General features: G+C 57.0%; 1 protein-coding gene across 2 annotated transcripts; it reads left to right on the top strand.

Moving 5' to 3' along the window:
- Nucleotides 1-24: 24 nt before the first annotated feature.
- Nucleotides 25-19,378, top strand: LOC140201618 (CD276 antigen homolog). 2 transcript variants are annotated; one of them, XM_072265994.1, is made up of 7 exons: nucleotides 25-584; nucleotides 2,136-2,195; nucleotides 4,413-4,760; nucleotides 5,410-5,706; nucleotides 15,279-15,422; nucleotides 17,355-17,402; nucleotides 18,102-19,378. In XM_072265994.1, exons 2-7 carry the CDS (start codon nucleotides 2,141-2,143, stop codon nucleotides 18,185-18,187), a joined length of 978 nt encoding a protein of 325 aa, XP_072122095.1. In that variant the 5' UTR covers nucleotides 25-584; nucleotides 2,136-2,140; the 3' UTR covers nucleotides 18,188-19,378. The 2 variants fall into 2 exon arrangements, with proteins under 2 accessions (XP_072122095.1, XP_072122096.1); XM_072265995.1 differs by having other exon boundaries at nucleotides 28-584; nucleotides 18,148-19,378.
- The last annotated feature ends 657 nt before the right edge of the window (nucleotides 19,379-20,035 follow it).

The raw sequence follows: 20,035 nt of genomic DNA on the forward strand, positions 1-20,035 counted from the left end.
AAGGGCAAGAGAGTAAGGTGAGAAAGAAAGAGGAGTGAGTGAGAGAGGGGGAAAGAGAGAGGAAGCAGGGAGAGAGGAGGGGAGTGAGGAAGAGAAAGAGAGAGAGAGGAAAAGGGCCGGAGAGAGGGGAAAGAGAGAGAGGAAGAGAGTGGATAAGCAGAGAGAATGCAGGAGGAAAATTGAGGAGGAGGCTGTCTGGGGAGAGGAAGAGGGAGAAAGAAATTGAGAGAGAGAGAAGGGAGGGGGGACATTGTGATGGGTAAGTGAGGAAGGAGGAACAGAGAGAAAACCAAGCAACCCTTGGGGAGGAAGTCCTGATGAAGGATCTCAGCTGGGAACGTCATCCGTGCTCTTTTCCATAGACACTGCCCTCCACCGGCATTCTGAGTGTCTCGGGAGGGAGCAACGCCCACGGGGGGACGTTCCCAGGCGGTGCGGAAACGTGACGCGAGATCTGTACTCGGGTCATTAGGCGTACATGAGAGAGAAAAGTGGAACTTAACAACAGACTGGAGGCAGGTTAGAGTGAAATCATCAACCGAGGCGAGGAGAGTGTCTTCTACCGGCTCTGCATTGATTACTCGGTGAGATGGTCTTTCAATTGCTCTGTGCGTCTGATTTCCTTGTACAGCGGCCGCACCTCCAGTTCATTCGTGATTTCCTGAGCGCGAATCCCTCAGTAACTTGACTCTAGTTCTCTCCCTGGGAGATAAGGCGACAGGTTTCATGAGGCGCTCCCATCCTACTTGCCACCCTTCCCGCAACGCTCCCTCCTCGCCGCCTCTCCCGCGACGCCGCGCTCCCTCCTCGCCGCCTCTCCCGCGACGCCGCGCTCCCTCCTCGCCGCCTCTCCCGCGACGCCGCGCTCCCGCCTCGCCGCCTCTCCCGCGACGCAGCGCTCCCGCCTCGCCGCCTCTCCCGCGACGCCGCGCTCCCGCCTCGCCGCCTCTCCCGCGACGCCGCGCTCCCTCCTCGCCGCCTCTCCCGCGACGCCGCGCTCCCTCCTCGCCGCCTCTCCCGCGACGCCGCGCTCCCTCCTCGCCGCCTCTCCCGCGACGCCGCGCTCCCTCCTCGCCGCCTCTCCCGCGACGCCGCGCTCCCTCCTCGCCGCCTCTCCCGCGACGCCGCGCTCCCTCCTCGCCGCCTCTCCCGCGACGCCGCGCTCCCTCCTCGCCGCCTCTCCCGCGACGCCGCGCTCCCTCCTCGCCGCCTCTCCCGCGACGCCGCGCTCCCTCCTCGCCGCCTCTCCCGCGACGCCGCGCTCCCGCCTCGCCGCCTCTCCCGCGCCGCCGCGCTCTCGCCTCGCCGCCTCTCCCGCACTGTGGGGTTCCGTATGAGGGGGAAGGCGAGTGAGGGACGGAGGGGGGAGCGAGCGGGAATCAGTGCCCGTCACACTGAGACCTGTGGCCGGGCTGACGCTGCCATCTGCAGGGCGCTCGGGGTTCTGTGGCCCCTAGGTCCGGCTCCCTGGTCCGCTGAGCTCGAACCGTTCATTTCCTTCAATGTCTGTGTGTGTGCGCTGCCGGCGCAAACCGACCAATCTGACGGTATAGTAGTCGGTGAAAAATGATTCTGATTCACGGCGATCTCAATCGCTCCCTCTCCTCCTTTCCCCTGTCCCTCCCCGTCTCCCCCCCCTCCGTCTCCCCCTCTCTCACTGCCCCCATCTCCGTCTTTCTTCCTCTCTTCCCTCAAAAATCTCCCCTTCTTGCAGCATGGGTAAGAACCAGGGGCAGCTGTGGTCTAAGGCGAAGCAGTGGTCATTCATGGTGACCATGGGCAGTTTCTTGTTTGGTGGCTGCTTGTAAGGAGACAAACCTCAATGACTATACTTTGACCTTTGGGCCCAGGGCTGGGTGGGGCCTTTCTCATGACCCTCCCCAGAGAAGGTGGGAGGGAGGTGGTGAGACCGCCACAGTCTGTGTGGGGAAGGGGATGTAAGGGAGGGAATTCAGACCCTTCAGCTGAGATTCCTCAATGCCCCCTCATATTTCTGGGTGGACCAAGGTGAGGGGTTTGGGATAAGGCAGCCTCAGTAGCCCGGTGAGCTCTGGTGACGGAGTGCACTGAGTGTGTGGTTAAGGGGGAAGGAGTGTGTCTGTGTGTGCCCATTAACTTTCTCCTCTCCATCCCAGTTGCTATGAAGACCTTGCTGCTCCTGACAGTCCTCTCCATGCAACTCTGCATTCACTTGGGTGAGTATCATTCCATCGCATTCACACCCCCCACCCCAACAACTCACTGCACAGTCTGATCCCACAACAGGTCAGCCCTCTCCCCTTCCTAAACCATCCCTCTCACCCAGTTTACACCCTCCCGGTCTGGTGATTGAGCATAGGAGCACAATGAGGCTATTCAATCATGGCAGATTTTTTATCCCTCTCGACCCAATTCTTCCTTCTCCCTGTAACTTTTGATGCCATTTCTAATCTAGAACCTATCAACCTCCGCTTTAAATATTGCCAATGACTTGGCCTCCACAGCCGTCTGTGGCAATGAATTCCACAGATTCACCACCCTTTGGCGAAAGAAGTTCCTTCTCATTTCTGGGTTGTCCCATTGTGAAGCTGTGCCCTCTGCTCCCAGATTCTGCCACTATTGAAAACATCCATATCTGATAGGTTTCGATGAGATCGCGGGGCAGCTGTGTAACGTGATGTTGTGTAAGCGCGATGCACTACAGTACCAGCGACCAGGTCAGTTCCCGCCGTTGCCTGCAGGGACTTTGTACATTCTGCCTGTGGCTGTGTGGTTTCCTCCCACAGTGCAGATCGATTGGGTGGTAGGTTCAGTGAGTAGGATTAATCAGGGGTTTGCTGGAAGAGTGGAAGACTCTCTTCTGCACTATATCTCAATAAATAAAATTAATAAGTAGATCTTCCCTCCGGTGTGCCACAGGTTCGATTCCTGGCACTGCCTGTAAGGGGTTTGTGGCACTCACCGCTATGCTACCACGCCAACACAGACAGTTTCCCTGCAGCACCGCCAGCGAGGGGGCCTCCAATCTGGAATACCAGCCCGCTGCCTCCTCCCAACAATCCAACTGACATGTCCATTTGAGCTGAGCTAGACTGGCCAACCATGTGCGACACTGTCAAAGGCCTGGCTGAAGTCTGTGTAGACAGCACACCAGGCCAGCAAGCTAGAGTGAGTCCAACCGATGAACTGGAAGAACTCAGTAGGTCAAGCAGCATTTATGGAGGGGAATGAACAGTCAATGCTGAAACATTTCATCAGGACTGGAAAGGAAGAAGCTGAAGCCAGAATTTGGGGACGGGGGAAGAGTACAAGTACATGAGGTGATGTTCCTCCAGCCCTCATCACAGACAATATTCTTCGTGTTCTGTCCGGGTATCCTCCAACTTTCCTCCTTATAGGAAGCATCCACTCTGTCTAGACTAGGGTTTCTCAACCTTTTGATGCCATGGACCAATACCATTAAGCGGATTGGGAACCCCTGCTTTAGACCCTTTCATTATTCAATGAGGTCCCGTACTCATTCTTCTAAACTCTGGTTAGTACGACCAGAGACGACAATGTCATGACGACCCAGAGACGACAAATGTTCCAATGTACAGACCCAGAGACAACAAATGTTCCAATGTACCGACCCAGAGACAAAGACTGTTCCAATGTACCGACCCAGAGTCAAGAATGTTCTACAGACCCAGAGACAACAAATGTTCCAGTGTACAGACAGACCCAGAACTAACAAATGTTCCAATGTACAGACCCAGAGACGACAAATGTTCGCAAATGTTCCAAGTACGACCCAGAGCCAATGACTGTTCCAATGTACTGACCCAGAGACGACAAATGTTCCAATGTACAGACCCAGAGCCAACAAATGTTCCAGTGTACAGACCCAGAACTAACAAATGTTCCAATGTACCGACCCAGAGACGACAAATGTTCCAATGTACAGACCCAGAGCCAATGACTGTTCCAATGTACCGACCCAGAGACGACAAATGTTCCAATGTACAGACCCGGAGCCAATGACTGTTCCAATGTACTGACCCAGAGACGACAAGTGTTCCAATGTACAGACCCAGAGACAACAAATGTTCCAATGTACAGACCCAGAGACGACAAATGTTCCAATGTACAGACCCAGAACCAACAAATGTTCCAATGTACCGACCCAGAGACAACAAATGTTCCAGTGAGGCCATTCAGCTCACCATGTCTATCCCACCATGCGTTCAAAGTTGATTTATCTGTCCGTCTCAACCCCATGTGGAATGGAGTCTGAGGTGTCATTTTGTGTTTGTGTGCAACCTAAGCCTGGGATGAATCCCACCAGAAGCAGAGAGAGAAACTAGGAGCCGGACACCCACGGGAGGAGAGAAGTGGTGGGATCATTCTGTGCCCCATGTAACATAACCCTCTCTTCCCCACTCCCCACCCAGCTGAAGTTCCCGGAATGATAGACGTCCTGATGTGCCAGGGAGAAAACGCCATCCTTCTGTGTACGTATGACGAGCAAAGTTTCTCGCTGCAGAATCACTATTTCTCCTGGCAGCGGCAGAAGACGGTGATCTACTTGTTTGAGGATGGAGAGATTCAAAAACAACCTATAGATGAACAGTACAGAGACCGAACCAAATCTGCTGGCATAGTGAAGGGTGGAAACCTGTCTGTCCAAATCCAAAACATCACAGCCCACGATGAGGGCATCTACACTTGTTACATCTTCAGAAAACAACAGCAGGAGAGGGCAAAAATTGGCGAGTGTAATGTCCATCTGTTGGTTAAAGGTGAGTGAGGACTGCGTCTTTAAGTACTGTGCACCGTAAATCAAGTCCCAATTCCCTTCCCAATGGCAGGAGAGATCATGGAGATGAGGGGGCTGCAGAGGACAGAGCAGGTTTGAGATGGGGAGAGGTGTAGGGGGCCGGAGGGGGTTACAGAGACGGGGAGGGGTGTAGGGGCTGGAGGGGGTTACAGACGGGGAGGGGCGTAGGGGCTGGAGGGGATTACAGAGACGGGGAGGGGTGTAGGGGGCCAGAGGGGGTCACAGAGACGGGGAGGGGTGTAGGGGACTGGAGGGGTTCACAGAGACAGGGAGGGGTGTAGGGGACTGGAGGGGTTCACAGAGACGGGGAGGGGTGTAGGGGACTGGAGGGGTTAACAGAGACGGGGAGGGGTGTAGGGGCTGGAGGGGGTCACAGACGGGGAGGGGTGTAGGGGCTGGAGGGCAACACAGAGACGGGGAGTTTTGTAGGGGCTGTAGGGGGGTCGCAGAGACGGGGAGGGGGTCACGGAGACAGGGAGGGGTGTAGGGGTTGGAGGGTGTCACGGAGATGGGGGAGGGGTGTAAGGGTTGGTAGTCAACCCCACTAACATTGAACCTGTCTGCCCTCTGCTACTTCAGAACTCTGACCACGCTGTTCCTTCCGTTAACAGCCCATTACAGCACACCCACCATCGTTGGCCCAAATCCGGAACGGGTACAAACTGGGGACTTGGTGAACTTGACCTGCCACTCGTCCGGTGGATATCCAGAGCCCACAGTGAGCTGGACAGACGGGGAGAGCAGATCATTACTCGATATGAGGCAGGACAACTTCAGCCAGGATGCCGTCTCGGGGCTCTGGAGCATCAGCAGTATGATCCAGGTGGAAGTGTCAGCCAATTCCAGCTTCACCTGTACTGTCGTCAACACACGGACAAACGAGAGCACCACCTCCCCTGCCTGGTCTGGTAAGAGCACATTCTCATCTTGATGGTGACAGCAGTGCATCGGGTGGGAGCATTATGGAGGGGCCATCGGGGTGGGAGTGATGTGGGAGGGGCTGGTGAGGAGGGAGTGATGTGGGAGGGTGTGCTGAGAAGAGAGTGATGTGGGAGGAGTGAGGAGGGAGTGATGTGGGAGGAGTGAGGAGGGAGTGATGTGGGAGGGGGTGAGGAGGGAGTGATGTGGGAGGGTGTGCTGAGGAGGGAGTGATGTGGGAGGGGGTGAGGAGGGAGGGATGTGGGAGGAGTGAGGAGGGAGTGATGTGGGAGGGTGTGCTGAGAAGAGAGTGATGTGGGGGGGTGAGGAGGGAGTGATGTGGGAGCAGTGAGGAGGGAGTGATGTGGGAGGGTGCGCTGAGGAGGGAGTGATGTGGGAGGAGTGAGGAGGGAGTGATGTGGGAGGGTGTGCTGAGAAGAGAGTGATGTGGGAGGAGTGAGGAGGGAGTGATGTGGGAGGGTGTGCTGAGGAGGGAGTGATGTGGGAGGGGGTGAGGAGGGAGTGATGTGGGAGGGTGTGCTGAGGAGGGAGTGATGTGGGAGGGTGTGCTGAGGAGGGAGTGATGTGGGAGGGGGTGAGGACGGAGTGATGTGGGAGGTGCTGAGGAGGGAGTGATGTGGGAGGGTGTGCTGAGGAGGGAGTGATGTGGGAGGGGGTGAGGACGGAGTGATGTGGGAGGGTGTGCTGAGGAGGGAGTGATGTGGGAGGGTGTGCTGAGGAGGGAGTGATGTGGGAGGGGGTGAGGAGGGAGTGATGTGGGAGGGGGTGAGGAGGGAGTGATGTGGGAGGGTGTGCTGAGGAGGGAGTGATGTGGGAGGAGTGAGGAGAGAGTGATGTGGGAGGGTGTGCTGAGAAGAGAGTGATGTGGGGGGGTGAGGAGGGAGTGATGTGGGAGGAGTGAGGAGGGAGTGATGTGGGAGGGTGTGCTGAGGAGGGAGTGATGTGGGAGGAGTGAGGAGGGAGTGATGTGGGAGGGTGTGCTGAGGAGGGAGTGATGTGGGAGGAGTCAGGAGGGAGTGATGTGGGAGGGTGTGCTGAGGAGGGAGTGATGTGGGAGGGGCCATTGAGGAGGGAGTGATGTGGGAGGGGCTGGTTAGGAGGGAGTGATGTGGGAGGAGTGAGGAAGGAGTGATGTGGGAGGGGGTGAGGAGGGAGTGATGTGGGGGGGTGAGGAGGGAGTGATGTGGGAGGGTGTGCTGAGGAGGGAGTGATGTGGGAGGGGGTGAGGAGGGAGGGATGTGGGAGGAGTGAGGAGGGAGTGATGTGGGAGGGTGTGCTGAGGAGGGAGTGATGTGGGAGGGGGTGAGGAGGGAGGGATGTGGGAGGAGTGAGGAGGGAGTGATGTGGGAGGGTGTGCTGAGGAGGGAGTGATGTGGGGAGGGGTGAGGAGGGAGTGATGTGGGAGGAGTAAGGAGGGAGTGATGTGGGAGGGTGTGCTGAGGAGGGAGTGATGTGGGAGGTGTGCTGAGGAGGGAGTGATGTGGGAGGGGGTGAGGACGGAGTGATGTGGGAGGTGCTGAGGAGGGAGTGATGTGGGAGGGGGTGAGGAGGGAGTGATGTGGGAGGGAGTGAGGAGGGAGTGATGTGGGAGGGGTGTGCTGAGGAGGGAGTGATGTGGGAGGAGTGAGGAGAGAGTGATGTGGGAGGGTGTGCTGAGAAGAGAGTGATGTGGGGGGGTGAGGAGGGAGTGATGTGGGAGGAGTGAGGAGGGAGTGATGTGGGAGGGTGTGCTGAGGAGGGAGTGATGTGGGAGGAGTGAGGAGGGAGTGATGTGGGAGGGTGTGCTGAGGAGGGAGTGATGTGGGAGGAGTCAGGAGGGAGTGATGTGGGAGGGTGTGCTGAGGAGGGGAGTGATGTGGGAGGGGCCATTGAGGAGGGAGTGATGTGGGAGGGGCTGGTTAGGAGGGAGTGATGTGGGAGGAGTGAGGAAGGAGTGATGTGGGAGGGGGTGAGGAGGGAGTGATGTGGGGGGGTGAGGAGGGAGTGATGTGGGAGGGTGTGCTGAGGAGGGAGTGATGTGGGAGGGGGTGAGGAGGGAGGGATGTGGGAGGAGTGAGGAGGGAGTGATGTGGGAGGGTGTGCTGAGGAGGGAGTGATGTGGGAGGGGGTGAGGAGGGAGGGATGTGGGAGGAGTGAGGAGGGAGTGATGTGGGAGGGTGTGCTGAGGAGGGAGTGATGTGGGAGGGGGTGAGGAGGGAGTGATGTGGGAGGAGTAAGGAGGGAGTGATGTGGGAGGGTGTGCTGAGGAGGGAGTGATGTGGGAGGGTGTGCTGAGGAGGGAGTGATGTGGGAGGGGGTGAGGACGGAGTGATGTGGGAGGTGCTGAGGAGGGAGTGATGTGGGAGGGGGTGAGGAGGGAGTGATGTGGGAGGGAGTGAGGAGGGAGTGATGTGGGAGGGTGTGCTGAGGAGGGAGTGATGTGGGAGGAGTGAGGAGAGAGTGATGTGGGAGGGTGTGCTGAGAAGAGAGTGATGTGGGGGGGTGAGGAGGGAGTGATGTGGGAGGAGTGAGGAGGGAGTGATGTGGGAGGGTGTGCTGAGAAGAGAGTGATGTGGGGGGGTGAGGAGGGAGTGATGTGGGAGGGTGTGCTGAGGAGGGAGTGATGTGGGAGGAGTGAGGAGAGAGTGATGTGGGAGGGTGTGCTGAGAAGAGAGTGATGTGGGAGGAGTGAGGAGGGAGTGATGTGGGAGGGGTGTGCTGAGGAGGGAGTGATGTGGGAGGAGTGAGGAGGGAGTGATGTGGGAGGGGGTGAGGAGGGAGTGATGTGGGAGGAGTGAGGAGGGAGTGATGTGAGAGGGTGTGCTGAGGAGGGAGTGATGTGGGAGGAGTGAGGAGGGAGTGATGTGGGAGGGTGTGCTGAGGAGGGAGTGATGTGGGAGGAGTGAGGAGGGAGTGATGTGGGAGGGTGTGCTGAGGAGGGAGTGATGTGGGAGGGGCCATTGAGGAGGGAGTGATGTGGGAGGGGCTGGCTAGGAGGGAGTGATGTGGGAGGAGTGAGGAGGGAGTGATGTGGGAGGGGGTGAGGAGGGAGTGATGTGGGGGGGTGAGGAGGGAGTGATGTGGGAGGGTGTGCTGAGGAGGGGAGTGATGTGGGAGGGGGTGAGGAGGGAGGGATGTGGGAGGAGTGAGGAGGGATTGATGTGGGAGGGGGTGAGGAGGGAGTGATGTGGGAGGAGTGAGGAGGGAGTGATGTGGGAGGTGTGCTGAGGAGGGAGTGATGTGGGAGGAGTGAGGAGGGAGTGATGCGGGAGGGTGTGCTGAGGAGGGAGTGATGTGGGAGGGGGTGAGGAGGGAGTGATGTGGGAGGGGGTGAGGAGGGAGTGATGTGGGAGGGTGTGTTGAGGAGGGAGTGATGTGGGAGGGTGTGCTGAGGAGGGAGTGATGTGGGAGGGGGTGAGGAGGGAGTGATGTGGGAGGGTGTGCTGAGGAGGGAGTGATGTGGGAGGGGGTGAGGAGGGAGTGATGTGGGAGGGGGTGAGGAGGGAGTGATGTGGGGAGGGGGTGAGAAGGGAGTGATGTGGGAGGGGGTGAGGAGGGAGTGATGTGGGAGGGGGTGAAGAGGGAGTGATGTGGGAGGACTGAGGAGGGAGTGATGTGGGAGGACTGAGGAGGGAGTGATGTGGGAGGACTGAGGAGGGAGTGATGTGGGAGGGTGTGCTGAGGCGGGAGTGATGTGGGAGGGGGTGAGGAGGGAGTGATGTGGGAGGAGTGAGGAGGGAGTGATGTGGGAGGAGTGAGGAGGGAGTGATGTGGGAGGAGTGAGGAGGGATTGATGTGGGAGGGGGTGAGGAGGGAGTGATGTGGGAGGAGTGAGGAGGGAGTGATGTGGGAGGGTGTGCTGAGGAGGGAGTGATGTGGGAGGAGTGAGGAGAGAGTGATGTGGGAGGGTGTGCTGAGGAGGGAGTGATGTGGGAGGGTGTGCTGAGGAGGGAGTGATGTGGGAGGGGGTGAGGAGGGAGTGATGTGGGAGGAGTGAGGAGGGAGTGATGTGGGAGGGTGTGCTGAGGAGGGAGTGATGTGGGAGGGTGTGCTGAGGAGGGAGTGATGTGGGAGGGGGTGAGGAGGGAGTGATGTGGGAGGGTGTGCTGAGGAGGGAGTGATGTGGGAGGGGGTGAGGAGGGAGTGATGTGGGAGGGGGTGAGGAGGGAGTGATGTGGGAGGGTGTGCTGAGGAGGGAGTGATGTGGGAGGGTGTGCTGAGGAGGGAGTGATGTGGGAGGGGGTGAGGAGGGAGTGATGTGGGAGGGGGTGAGGAGGGAGTGATGTGGGAGGAGTGAGGAGGGAGTGATGTGGGAGGGTGTGCTGAGGAGGGAGTGATGTGAGAGGAGTGAGGAGGGAGTGATGTGGGAGGGTGTGCTGAGGAGGGAGTGATGTGGGAGGAGTGAGGAGGGAGTGATGTGGGAGGAGCCAGGAGGGAGTGATGTGGGAGGGTGTGCTGAGGAGGGAGTGATGTGGGAGGAGTGAGGAGGGAGTGATGTGGGAGGGTGTGCTGAGGAGGGAGTGATGTGGGAGGGTGTGCTGAGAAGAGAGTGATGTGGGGGGGTGAGGAGGGAGTGATGTGGGAGGGTGTGCTGTGGAGGGAGTGATGTGGGAGGTGGTGAGGAGGGAGTGATGTGGGAGGGTGTGCTGAGGAGGGAGTGATGTGGGAGGGGGTGAGGAGGGAGTGATGTGGGATGGTGTGCTGAGGAGGGAGTGATGTGGGAGGGGGTGAGGAGGGAGTGATGTGGGAGGGCGTGCTGAAGAGGGAGTGATGTGGGAGGGTGTGCTGAGGAGGGAGTGATGTAGGAGGAGTGAGGAGGGAGTGATGTGGGAGGGTGTGCTGAGGAGGGAGTGATGTGGGAGGGGGTGAGGAGGGAGTGATGTGGGAGGGTGTGCTGAGGATTGAGTGATGTGGGAGGGGGTGAGGAGGGAGTGATGTGGGAGGGGGTGAGGAGGGAGTGATGTGGGAGGGGTGTGCTGAGGAGGGAGGGATGTGGGAGGAGTGAGGAGGGAGTGATGTGGGAGGGCGTGCTGAGGAGGGAGTGATGTGGGAGGAGTGAGGAGGGAGTGATGTGGGAGGGGTGTGCTGAGGAGGGAGTGATGTGGGAGGGGCCATTGAGGAGGGAGTGATGTGGGAGGGGCTGGCTAGGAGGGAGTGATGTGGGAGGAGTGAGGAGGGAGTGATGTGGGAGGGGGTGAGGAGGGAGTGATGTGGGGGGGTGAGGAGGGAGTGATGTGGGAGGGTGTGCTGAGGAGGGAGTGATGTGGGAGGGGGTGAGGAGGGAGTGATGTGGGAGGGGGTGAGGAGGGAGTGATGTGGGAGGGTGTGCTGAGGAGGGAGTGATGTGGGAGGGGGTGAGGAGGGAGTGATGTGGGAGGAGTGAGGAGGGAGTGATGTGGGAGGGTGTGCTGAGGAGTGAGTGATGTGGGAGGGGGTGAGGAGGGAGTGATGTGGGAGGAGTGAGGAGGGAGTGATGTGGGAGGGTGTGCTGAGGAGGGAGTGATGTGGGAGGGTGTGAGGAGGGAGTGATGTGGGAGGGTGTGCTGAGGAGGGAGTGATGTGTGAGGAGGGAGTGATGCGGGAGGGTGTGCTGAGGAGGGAGTGATGTGGGAGGGGGTGAAGAGGGAGTGATGTGGGAGCGGGGTGAGGAGGGAGTGATGTGGGAGGGTGTGCTGAGGAGGGAGTGATGTGGGAGGGTGTGCTGAGGAGCGAGTGATGTGGGAGGGGGTGAGGAGGGAGTGATGTGGGAGGAGTGAGGAGGGAGTGATGTGGGACGAGTGAGGAGGGAGTGATGTGGGAGGAGTGAGGAGGGAGTGATGTGGGAGGGTGTGCTGAGGAGGGAGTGATGTGGGAGGAGTGAGGAGGGAGTGATGTGGGAGGGGGTGAGGAGGGAGTGATGTGGGAGGGTGTGCTGAGAAGAGAGTGATGTGGGGGGGGTGAGGAGGGAGTGATGTGGGAGGGTGTGCTGAGGAGGAATGATGTGGGAGGAGTGAGGAGGGATTGATGTGGGAGGGGGTGAGGAGGGAGTGATGTGGGAGGAGTGAGGAGGGAGTGATGTGGGAGGGTGTGCTGAGGAGGGAGTGATGTGGGAGGAGTGAGGAGAGAGTGATGTGGGAGGGTGTGCTGAGGAGGGAGTGATGTGGGAGGGTGTGCTGAGGAGGGAGTGATGTGGGAGGGGGGTGAGGAGGGAGTGATGTGGGAGGAGTGAGGAGGGAGTGATGTGGGAGGGTGTGCTGAGGAGGGAGTGATGTGGGAGGGGGTGAGGAGGGAGTGATGTGGGAGGGGGTGAGGAGGGAATGATGTGGGAGGGTGTGCTGAGGAGGGAGTGATGTGGGAGGGGGTGAGGAGGGAGTGATGTGGGAGGGGGTGAGGAGGGAGTGATGTGGGAGGGGGTGAGGAGGGAGTGATGTGGGAGGGGGTGAGGAGGGACTGATGTGGGAGGGTGGAGGAGGGAGTGATGTGGGAGGGGGTGAGGAGGGAGTGATGTGGGAGGGTGTGCTGAGGAGGGAGTGATGTGGGAGGGTGTGCTGAGGAGGGAGTGATGTGGGAGGAGTGAGGAGGGAGTGATGTGGGAGGGTGTGCTGAGGAGGGAGTGATGTGGGAGGAGTGAGGAGGGAGTGATGTGGGAGGAGCGAGGAGGGAGTGATGTGGGAGGGTGTGCTGAGGAGGGAGTGATGTGGGAGGGAGTGAGGAGGGAGTGATGTGGGAGGGTGTGCTGAGGAGGGAGTGATGTGGGAGGAGGGAGTGATGTGGGAGGGTGTGCTGAGAAGAGAGTGATGTGGGGGGGTGAGGAGGGAGTGATGTGGAGGGTGTGCTGTGGAGGGAGTGATGTGGGAGGAGGGAGTGATGTGGGAGGGTGTGCTGAGAAGAGAGTGATGTGGGGGGGTGAGGAGGGAGTGATGTGGGAGGGGTGTGCTGTGGAGGGAGTGATGTGGGAGGGGGTGAGGAGGGAGTGATGTGGGAGGTGGTGAGGAGGGAGTGATGTGGGAGGGGTGTGCTGAGGAGGGAGTGATGTGGGAGGGGGTGAGGAGGAGTGATGTGGGAGGGGTGAGGAGGGAGTGATGTGGGATGGTGTGCTGAGGAGGGAGTGATGTGGGAGGGGGTGAGGAGGGAGTGATGTGGGGGAGGGGGGGGTGAGGAGAGGGAGTGATGTGGGAGGGTGTGCTGAGGAGGAGTGATGTGGGGAGGAGTGAGGAGGGAGTGATGTGGGAGGGGTGTGCTGAGGAGGGAGTGATGTGGGAGGAGTGAGGAGGGAGTGATGTGGGAGGAGTGAGGAGGGAGTGATGTGGGAGGGCGTGCTGAGGAGGGAGTGATGTTGGAGGAGGGAGTGATGTGGGAGGGTGTGCTGAGAAGAGAGTGATGTGGGGGGGTGAGGAGGGAGTGATGTGGGAGGGTGTGCTGAGGAGGGAGTGATGTGGGAGGAGTGAGGAGGGAGTGATGTGGGAGGGTGTGCTGACGAGGGAGTGATGTGGGAGGAGGGAGTGATGTGGGAGGGTGTGCTGAGAAGAGAGTGATGTGGGGGGGTGAGGAGGGAGTGATGTGGGAGGGTGTGCTGAGAGGGAGTGATGTGGGAGGGGTGAGGAGGGAGTGATGTGGGAGGGTGTGCTGAGGAGGGAGTGATGTGGGAGGGGGTGAGGAGGAGATGATGTGGGAGGGGTGAGGAGGGAGTGATGTGGGAGGGTGTGCTGAGGAGGGAGTGATGTGGGAGGGGGTGAGGAGGGAGTGATGTGGGAGGGTGTGCTGAGGAGGGAGTGATGTGGGAGGGGGTGAGGAGGGAGTGATGTGGGAGGGTGTGCTGAGGAGGGAGTGATGTGGGAGGGGTGAGGAGGGAGTGATGTGGAGGAGTGAGGAGGGAGTGATGTCGGAGGGTGTGCTGAGGAGGGAGTGATGTGGGAGGAGGGAGTGATGTGGAGGGTGTGCTGAGAAGAGAGTGATGTGGGGGGGTGAGGAGGGAGTGATGTGGGAGGGTGTGCTGAGGAGGGAGTGATGTGGGAGGGGGTGAGGAGGGAGTGATGTGGGAGGGTGTGCTGAGGAGGGAGTGATGTGGGAGGGGGTGAGGACGGAGTGATGTGGGGAGGTGGTGAGGAGGGAGTGATGTGGGAGGGTGTGCTGAGGAGGGAGTGATGTGTGAGGAGGGAGTGATGTGGGAGGGTGTGCTGAGAAGAGAGTGATGTGGGGGGTGAGGAGGGAGTGATGTGGGAGGAGTGAGGAGGGAGTGATGTGGGAGGGTGGTGCTGAGGAGGGAGTGATGTGGGAGGAGTGAGGAGGGAGTGATGTGGGAGGGTGTGCTGAGAAGAGAGTGATGTGGGGGGGGTGAGGAGGGAGTGATGTGGGAGGGTGTGCTGAGGAGGAGTGATGTGGGAGGAGTGAGGAGGGAGTGATGTGGGAGGGTGTGCTGAGGAGGAGTGATGTGGGAGGGTGTGCTGAGGAGGGAGTGATGTGGGAGGGGGTGAGGAGGGAGTGATGTGGGAGGGGGTGAGGAGGGAGTGATGTGGGAGGGTGTGCTGAGGAGGGAGTGATGTGGGAGGGTGTGCTGAGGAGGGAGTGATGGAGGGGGTGAGGAGGGAGTGATGTGGGAGGGTGTGCTGAGGAGGGAGTGATGTGGAGGGTGTGCTGAGGAGGGAGTGATGTGGGAGGGGGTGAGGAGGGAGTGATGTGGGAGGGTGTGCTGAGGAGGGAGTGATGTGGGAGGGTGTGCTGAGGAGGGAGTGATGTGGGAGGGTGTGCTGAGGAGGGAGTGAGGAGGGAGTGATGTGGGAGGTGTGCTGAGGAGGGAGTATGTGGAGAGTGAGGAGGGAGTGATGTGGGAGGGGTGTGCTGAGGAGGGAGTGATGTGGAGGAGTGAGGAGGGAGTGATGTGGGAGGAGTGAGGAGGGAGTGATGTGGGAGGGTGTGCTGAGGAGGGAGTGATGTGGGAGGAGTGAGGAGGGAGTGATGTGGGAGCGTGTGCTGAGGAGGGAGTGATGTGGGAGGAGGGAGTGATGTGGGAGGGTGTGCTGAGGATTGAGTGATGTGGGAGGGGGTGAGGAGGGAGTGATGTGGGAGGGGGTGAGGAGGGAGTGATGTGGGAGGGTGTGCTGAGGAGGGAGTGATGTGGGAGGAGTGAGGAGGGAGTGATGTGGGAGGTGTGCTGAGGAGGGAGTGATGTGGGAGGAGTGAGGAGGGAGTGATGTGGGAGGGTGTGCTGAGGATTGAGTGATGTGGGAGGGGGTGAGGAGGGAGTGATGTGGGAGGGGGGTGAGAAGGGAGTGATGTGGGAGGGTGTGCTGAGGAGGGAGTGATGTGGGAGGGGGTGCTGATTAGGGAGTGATGTGGGGAGGGGGGTGAGGAGGGAGTGATGTGGGAGGGGGTGAGGAGGGAGTGATGTGGGAGGGTGTGCTGAGGAGGGAGTGGCTACAAGAAGGAGCTCTGCAGGAGGGGCGATGAGGAGGAAGGGAGAGGCATGAGGGGACGCTGAGAGTGGGAGAAGATAGAGGAGCAATAATGGGGTTGAGGAGGAGGGTTGGGGGCAATATCTCTCTGGCAAACGTTGAGCATTCATGGATACCCATGTGTTTTCCAGTGAATTCCCCTGTCCCCTCTGCTACCCTCCCCCCCCTGTTCCCGTTGTTTCCAATTGAAGATCCTTGTGCCGTGCTTCGTTGTGCTGTTCCTTATCATCTTACTCGGGATCTTTCTCTGGTCAAGCTCCACAGTTGGTACACAGGTAGGTGTATTGGAGGGGCAGTCCAATCAATCCTTTGAACCTATCCGCTAGCCAAACCATGCTGTCTTCCTCCTTTTGCCACTTCTGATTTCCCCATCAACACCAAGTAGCCACCTGACGCATTTGCCATTATGTGGGTGATGATTCTCTATTCCTCCCGCCCTCTCACTTCCCAAACAGAAGTGCCCCCTTCCCAACCTGCCTCTTCTGTCCCATTTCTTCGTTTCTGGGATAATCCCTCCCTCTTCGGTTACTATTTTATCTCCCAAACCAGGAGTATTCTGCCTCCTCTGTGCCTGTTGGATTAGGTTGTTTATTCAAAGTTCAAAGTAAATTTATTATCAATATATCAGCAGATTATAAAATCACATTCATTTTCTTGTGGGACATATTAATAAATCCACATATAGAATAATGACCATAAGAGTAGACGGACTAGAAGGGCCGAGATGGCCTATTTCTGTGCTGTAATTGTTATATGGTTAATTGTTAAGAGATGAATGAAAGACTAATGAAAGATATTTTCTTTGTAGTTCGATAATTAATTCTCCAGTTGTAATAGTTTATTGTGCTTCCTGGAGGCCATAATATGTATATGCAAGTTCAGTGTGTTTCCCCTAGTGCATATCAAGTTTTCCCTAGTGATTCTGGAAGTTTCTCTTGGTGGAACAATATTGAATGGGGGTACCTCACTGGTTAACTCTTGTCTACAGATTTGAATGGAATTTCCTTATCTGCAGGTATAAAAAGAACTATGGCATGTTGGGCGCCGTCTTAGCTTTTTGTCTCTTCCTTCACTTAGTAGACTTCTAGAACTGTTAGTTCAATTTCCCTGTGCTCTAATAAAACAATTATGAAGTAACAAGTTTTGTGCCTCTTTCCTGACTTCTGAAAGAACCTTGAATTTTAACAACAGAATCCAACAGTGCCTTACCACTCACCGTGCAGCTCCTGTCCGGGTTTTACCACTCACTGTGTAGATCCTGTCCGGGTTTTACCACTCACCGTGCCAGCTCCCGTCCGGGGTTTTACCACTCACTGTGTAGGTCCTGTCCGGGTTTTACCACTCACCATGTAGGTCCTGTCCGGGTTTTACCACTCACCGTGCAGCTCCCGTCCGGGTTTTACCACTCACTGTGTAGGTCCCATCCGGGTTTTACCACTCACCGTGCAGGTCCCATTGGGGTTTTACCACTCACCATGCAGGTCCCATCCGGGTTTTACCACTCACCGTGCGGGTCCCGTCCAGGTTTTACCACTCACCGTGCGGGTCCCGTCCGGGTTTACCACTCACCGTGCAGCTCTCGTCCGGGTTTTACCACTCACCGTGCAGCTCCCGTCCGGGTTTTACCACTCACCGTGCAGATCCCGTCCAGGTTTTACCACTCACCGTGCAGCTCCCGTCCGGGTTTTACACTCACCGTGCAGCTCCCGTCCGGGTTTTACCACTCACCGTGCAGCTCCCGTCCTGGTACACCTCGCACCTGTCCACATTAAATTCCACCTGCCATTTTTCCAGCTGGTCCAGGTCCCACTGCAAGCTCGGATAGTCTTTATCGTTGTCCACCACTGCCCCAATCTTGGTGTCTGTTTCACAGATGTAAGGGAGGGGGGGGATGGAGATGACAGGGCGAGTGGAGGGTGGGATGTTATTGGAGAAGGAATTCCAGGAATGGGTTCCATTGTAAAGTTGGGAAGTGATTCCACAAGGAAAAGGGAAGGTGGGAGGTATTGGGAATCCTCTCCCCATTCCACCAACAGCACACCATGCTGGAGCAGGAGTTAGGGTCTAATCTGTTGTCTGGTTTGGGCCTGGAAGGGTTGTTTTGGGGATGAAGGGATGTGGGGATAGAGGAAAGGGGTGGACTAAATGGCCTGTCCTGAACTGTGGAATGGAATCACACCTTCTCTGTTTCTGCCTTGTGACTGCAGGTGTCCCCAGCAGAGAGGTGGAGGAAACTTCAGAGACTAATCAAATAGGTGAGACTCACCCACTCCTCTTCTTTCACTCACGATTTCTCTTCTCTGTCTCCATCTCCTTTTCTCTTTCTTCTCAATCGTGCCTTTCAGTTACACCCCTTTCTCTTTATCCTGTCTCTCTCTCTCCATTTCACTACCTCTGGCCCCTACACCACTCATGACCACCCTCTGGTCCCTAAACCTCTCCTTATTGTTCCTCTTCTTCCAATCCCAACCTCCTTCCTGATAGAGGGTTTTGGCCCAAGACTTCGCCTGCTCATTCATTTTTATAGACGCTGCCTGGCCTGCAGAATTCCTACAGCATTGTGTGTGTGTTCCTTTGGATCTCCAGCATCTGCAGAATCTCGTGTTTATGGTGTGTTTTTTCTGTCCCTGACAGAGATGCAGAATCTCGTGTTTATGGTGTGTTTGTGTCCCTGACAGAGATGCAGAATCTCATGTTTATGGTGCGTGTTTGTGTCCCTGACAGAGATGCAGAATCTCGTGTTTATGGTGCGTGTTTGTGTTCCTGACAGAGATGCAGAATCTCGTGTTTATGGTGTGTATTTGTGTTCCTGACAGAGATGCAGAATCTCGTGTTTATGGTGCGTGTTTGTGTTCCTGACAGAGATGCAGAATCTCGTGTTTATGGTGTGTATTTGTGTTCCTGACAGAAATGCAGAATCTCATGTTTATGGTGTGTATTTGTGTTCCTGACAGAGATGCAGAATCTCGTGTTTATGGTGTGTGTTTGTGCCCCTGACAGAGATGAATGCTGTTTGAGGCTGACACACCAGGTCACCTGAGAGCAAGAGTGCTAGATTCCTCACATCGGAACGGCCAGTGACTGAGCAATGGAGAGAGAGAGAGAGAGAGAATGTTCTTGGAATAACTCACTGGAGATGGTGATGAACGAGGAGAACAGGTGCCAGGTTTGGTGGTCTCTAGGTGCCCGGACGGACAGTTATTGGCAGAGAGACCAGTTTCAAGACCTTGCACGGACAGTCCGAAGCCCAGCTGTGACAGGGCGTGGGACTGGTAATACCATCCCATAAAACCCCACAACTACAGAAGCACCAGATACCTCATCCTTGAGATTTTCTAAGATGGGCTCCAGCTGGGGACAATTGAAAAGGCTGGCCCAGGACAGTGGACTCTGGCAGCCCACGCCCCAGCAGGGGTGACAAAGAAGACCGGCTACAAGGAGTCCCGATATTCTTAGGGAACCAGAGCAAGTCTGAACTGGACAGCAAAAAGGAATTGGGTGCATGGGAAGATTCCAATGAGGGGGTCATGGAATAAATGGGGTGTCAGTAGCAGTTAGATGTTGGCATCTGTGGAGGCAGAGAGCTGGGTGGGGAGGGATGTGGCTGGGCGGCATTATCTTGGAGCCCCTGCAGTGATGCCCACCACCCCTGCCATGGTATGTACTACAGAAGTTCCCTTTCACAAAGGAGGGAGTTCCTTGCTTCCAAAGCCTCTGTCGGCAATCTCCGATGGGAGTCTCATTTTAACACCAGCGTGTGGTGGTGGAGGGGTGTGGGAGGGCAAGATGTGAATTTTTCTGTGACATGCCAATCCACGAGAGCAGTTGTAATGCAGGTGGAGTGTCCGCAGAGCTACAGGAGGCAGAAATGGACCCACAACACTCCTTCAAATGTACTTTCAACTTTGCTCATATTGACCAGATTATTTCACAGCGCATTAACACAATGATGCAGAACAAACAGTGACATCTATGGAGAGAATCTGCACGGTGTAGCGGTCAGCGCAATGACTTGGGGCGTTCTAGTGTTTGACAGTTCAATTGCAGCACTGTCTCCAAGGGGTTTCAATGTTCCTTCTTGTGACTGTGCAGGTTTCCTCCCACAAGTCGAATTGCTGGTTGTAAATTGCCCTGTAATTAGGCTGGGGTAAAATCAGGGTTTGCTGGGTGGCGAGTTCTCTGTTGGAAGGTCTATTCCACACTGTATCTCAATAAACAGAGATCTACCAAATGTCATTATCTCAACTGCTATGATGTGTGCAAACAATATCGAGAAATTGTGACCAATTGTGTAATAAATATCACACAGTCCATGATTCATCAACAACCTCCCGTTCCGCCAAACCCGGGCTCAGTGCATTCACTTTTATTCCTAACACAACACTCAGGCCACACAAGGGAGGCTGAGGGAGAACATAGAAACATCATAAGGAAATATTATTCTACTCACACCCCGGGGATCCCCTGTAAATACTGACACACTCCCTGTGACCCCCTGAAAATATCAACACGCTCCCCAGGACCCCCGGTAAATACTGACACACTCCCTGTGACCCCCTGAAAATATCAACACGCTCCCCAGGACCCTCTGTAAATACAGACACTCTCCCCGAGACCCCCTGTAAATACTGACACACTCCCCGGGACCCCCTGAAAATATCAACACGCTCCCCAGCACCCCCTGTAAATACTGACACACTCCCTGTGACCCCCTGAAAATATCAACACGCTCCCCAGGACCCCCGGTAAATACTGACACACTCCCTGTGACCCCCTGAAAATATCAACACGCTCCCCAGGGACGCCTGTAAATACTGACACACTCCCTGTGACCCCCTGAAAATATCAACACGCTCCCCAGGGACGCCTGGAAATACTGACACACTCC

The sequence above is a fragment of the Mobula birostris genome, chromosome 8 (assembly GCF_030028105.1).
Source record: "Mobula birostris isolate sMobBir1 chromosome 8, sMobBir1.hap1, whole genome shotgun sequence".
Classification (NCBI taxonomy): Eukaryota; Metazoa; Chordata; class Chondrichthyes; order Myliobatiformes; family Myliobatidae; genus Mobula; species Mobula birostris.

Bases quoted from the DNA above. Each gene is read 5' to 3' on its own strand.
- LOC140201618 (XM_072265994.1), top strand. From the start codon at position 2,141: ATGAAGACCTTGCTGCTCCTGACAGTCCTCTCCATGCAACTCTGCATT. The intron at 2,196-4,412 runs GTGAGTATCATT...CTCCCCACCCAG, and splicing joins GCAACTCTGCATTCACTTGG to CTGAAGTTCCCGGAATGATA. The intron at 17,403-18,101 runs GTGAGACTCACC...TGTTCCTGACAG, and splicing joins TTCAGAGACTAATCAAATAG to AGATGCAGAATCTCGTGTTT.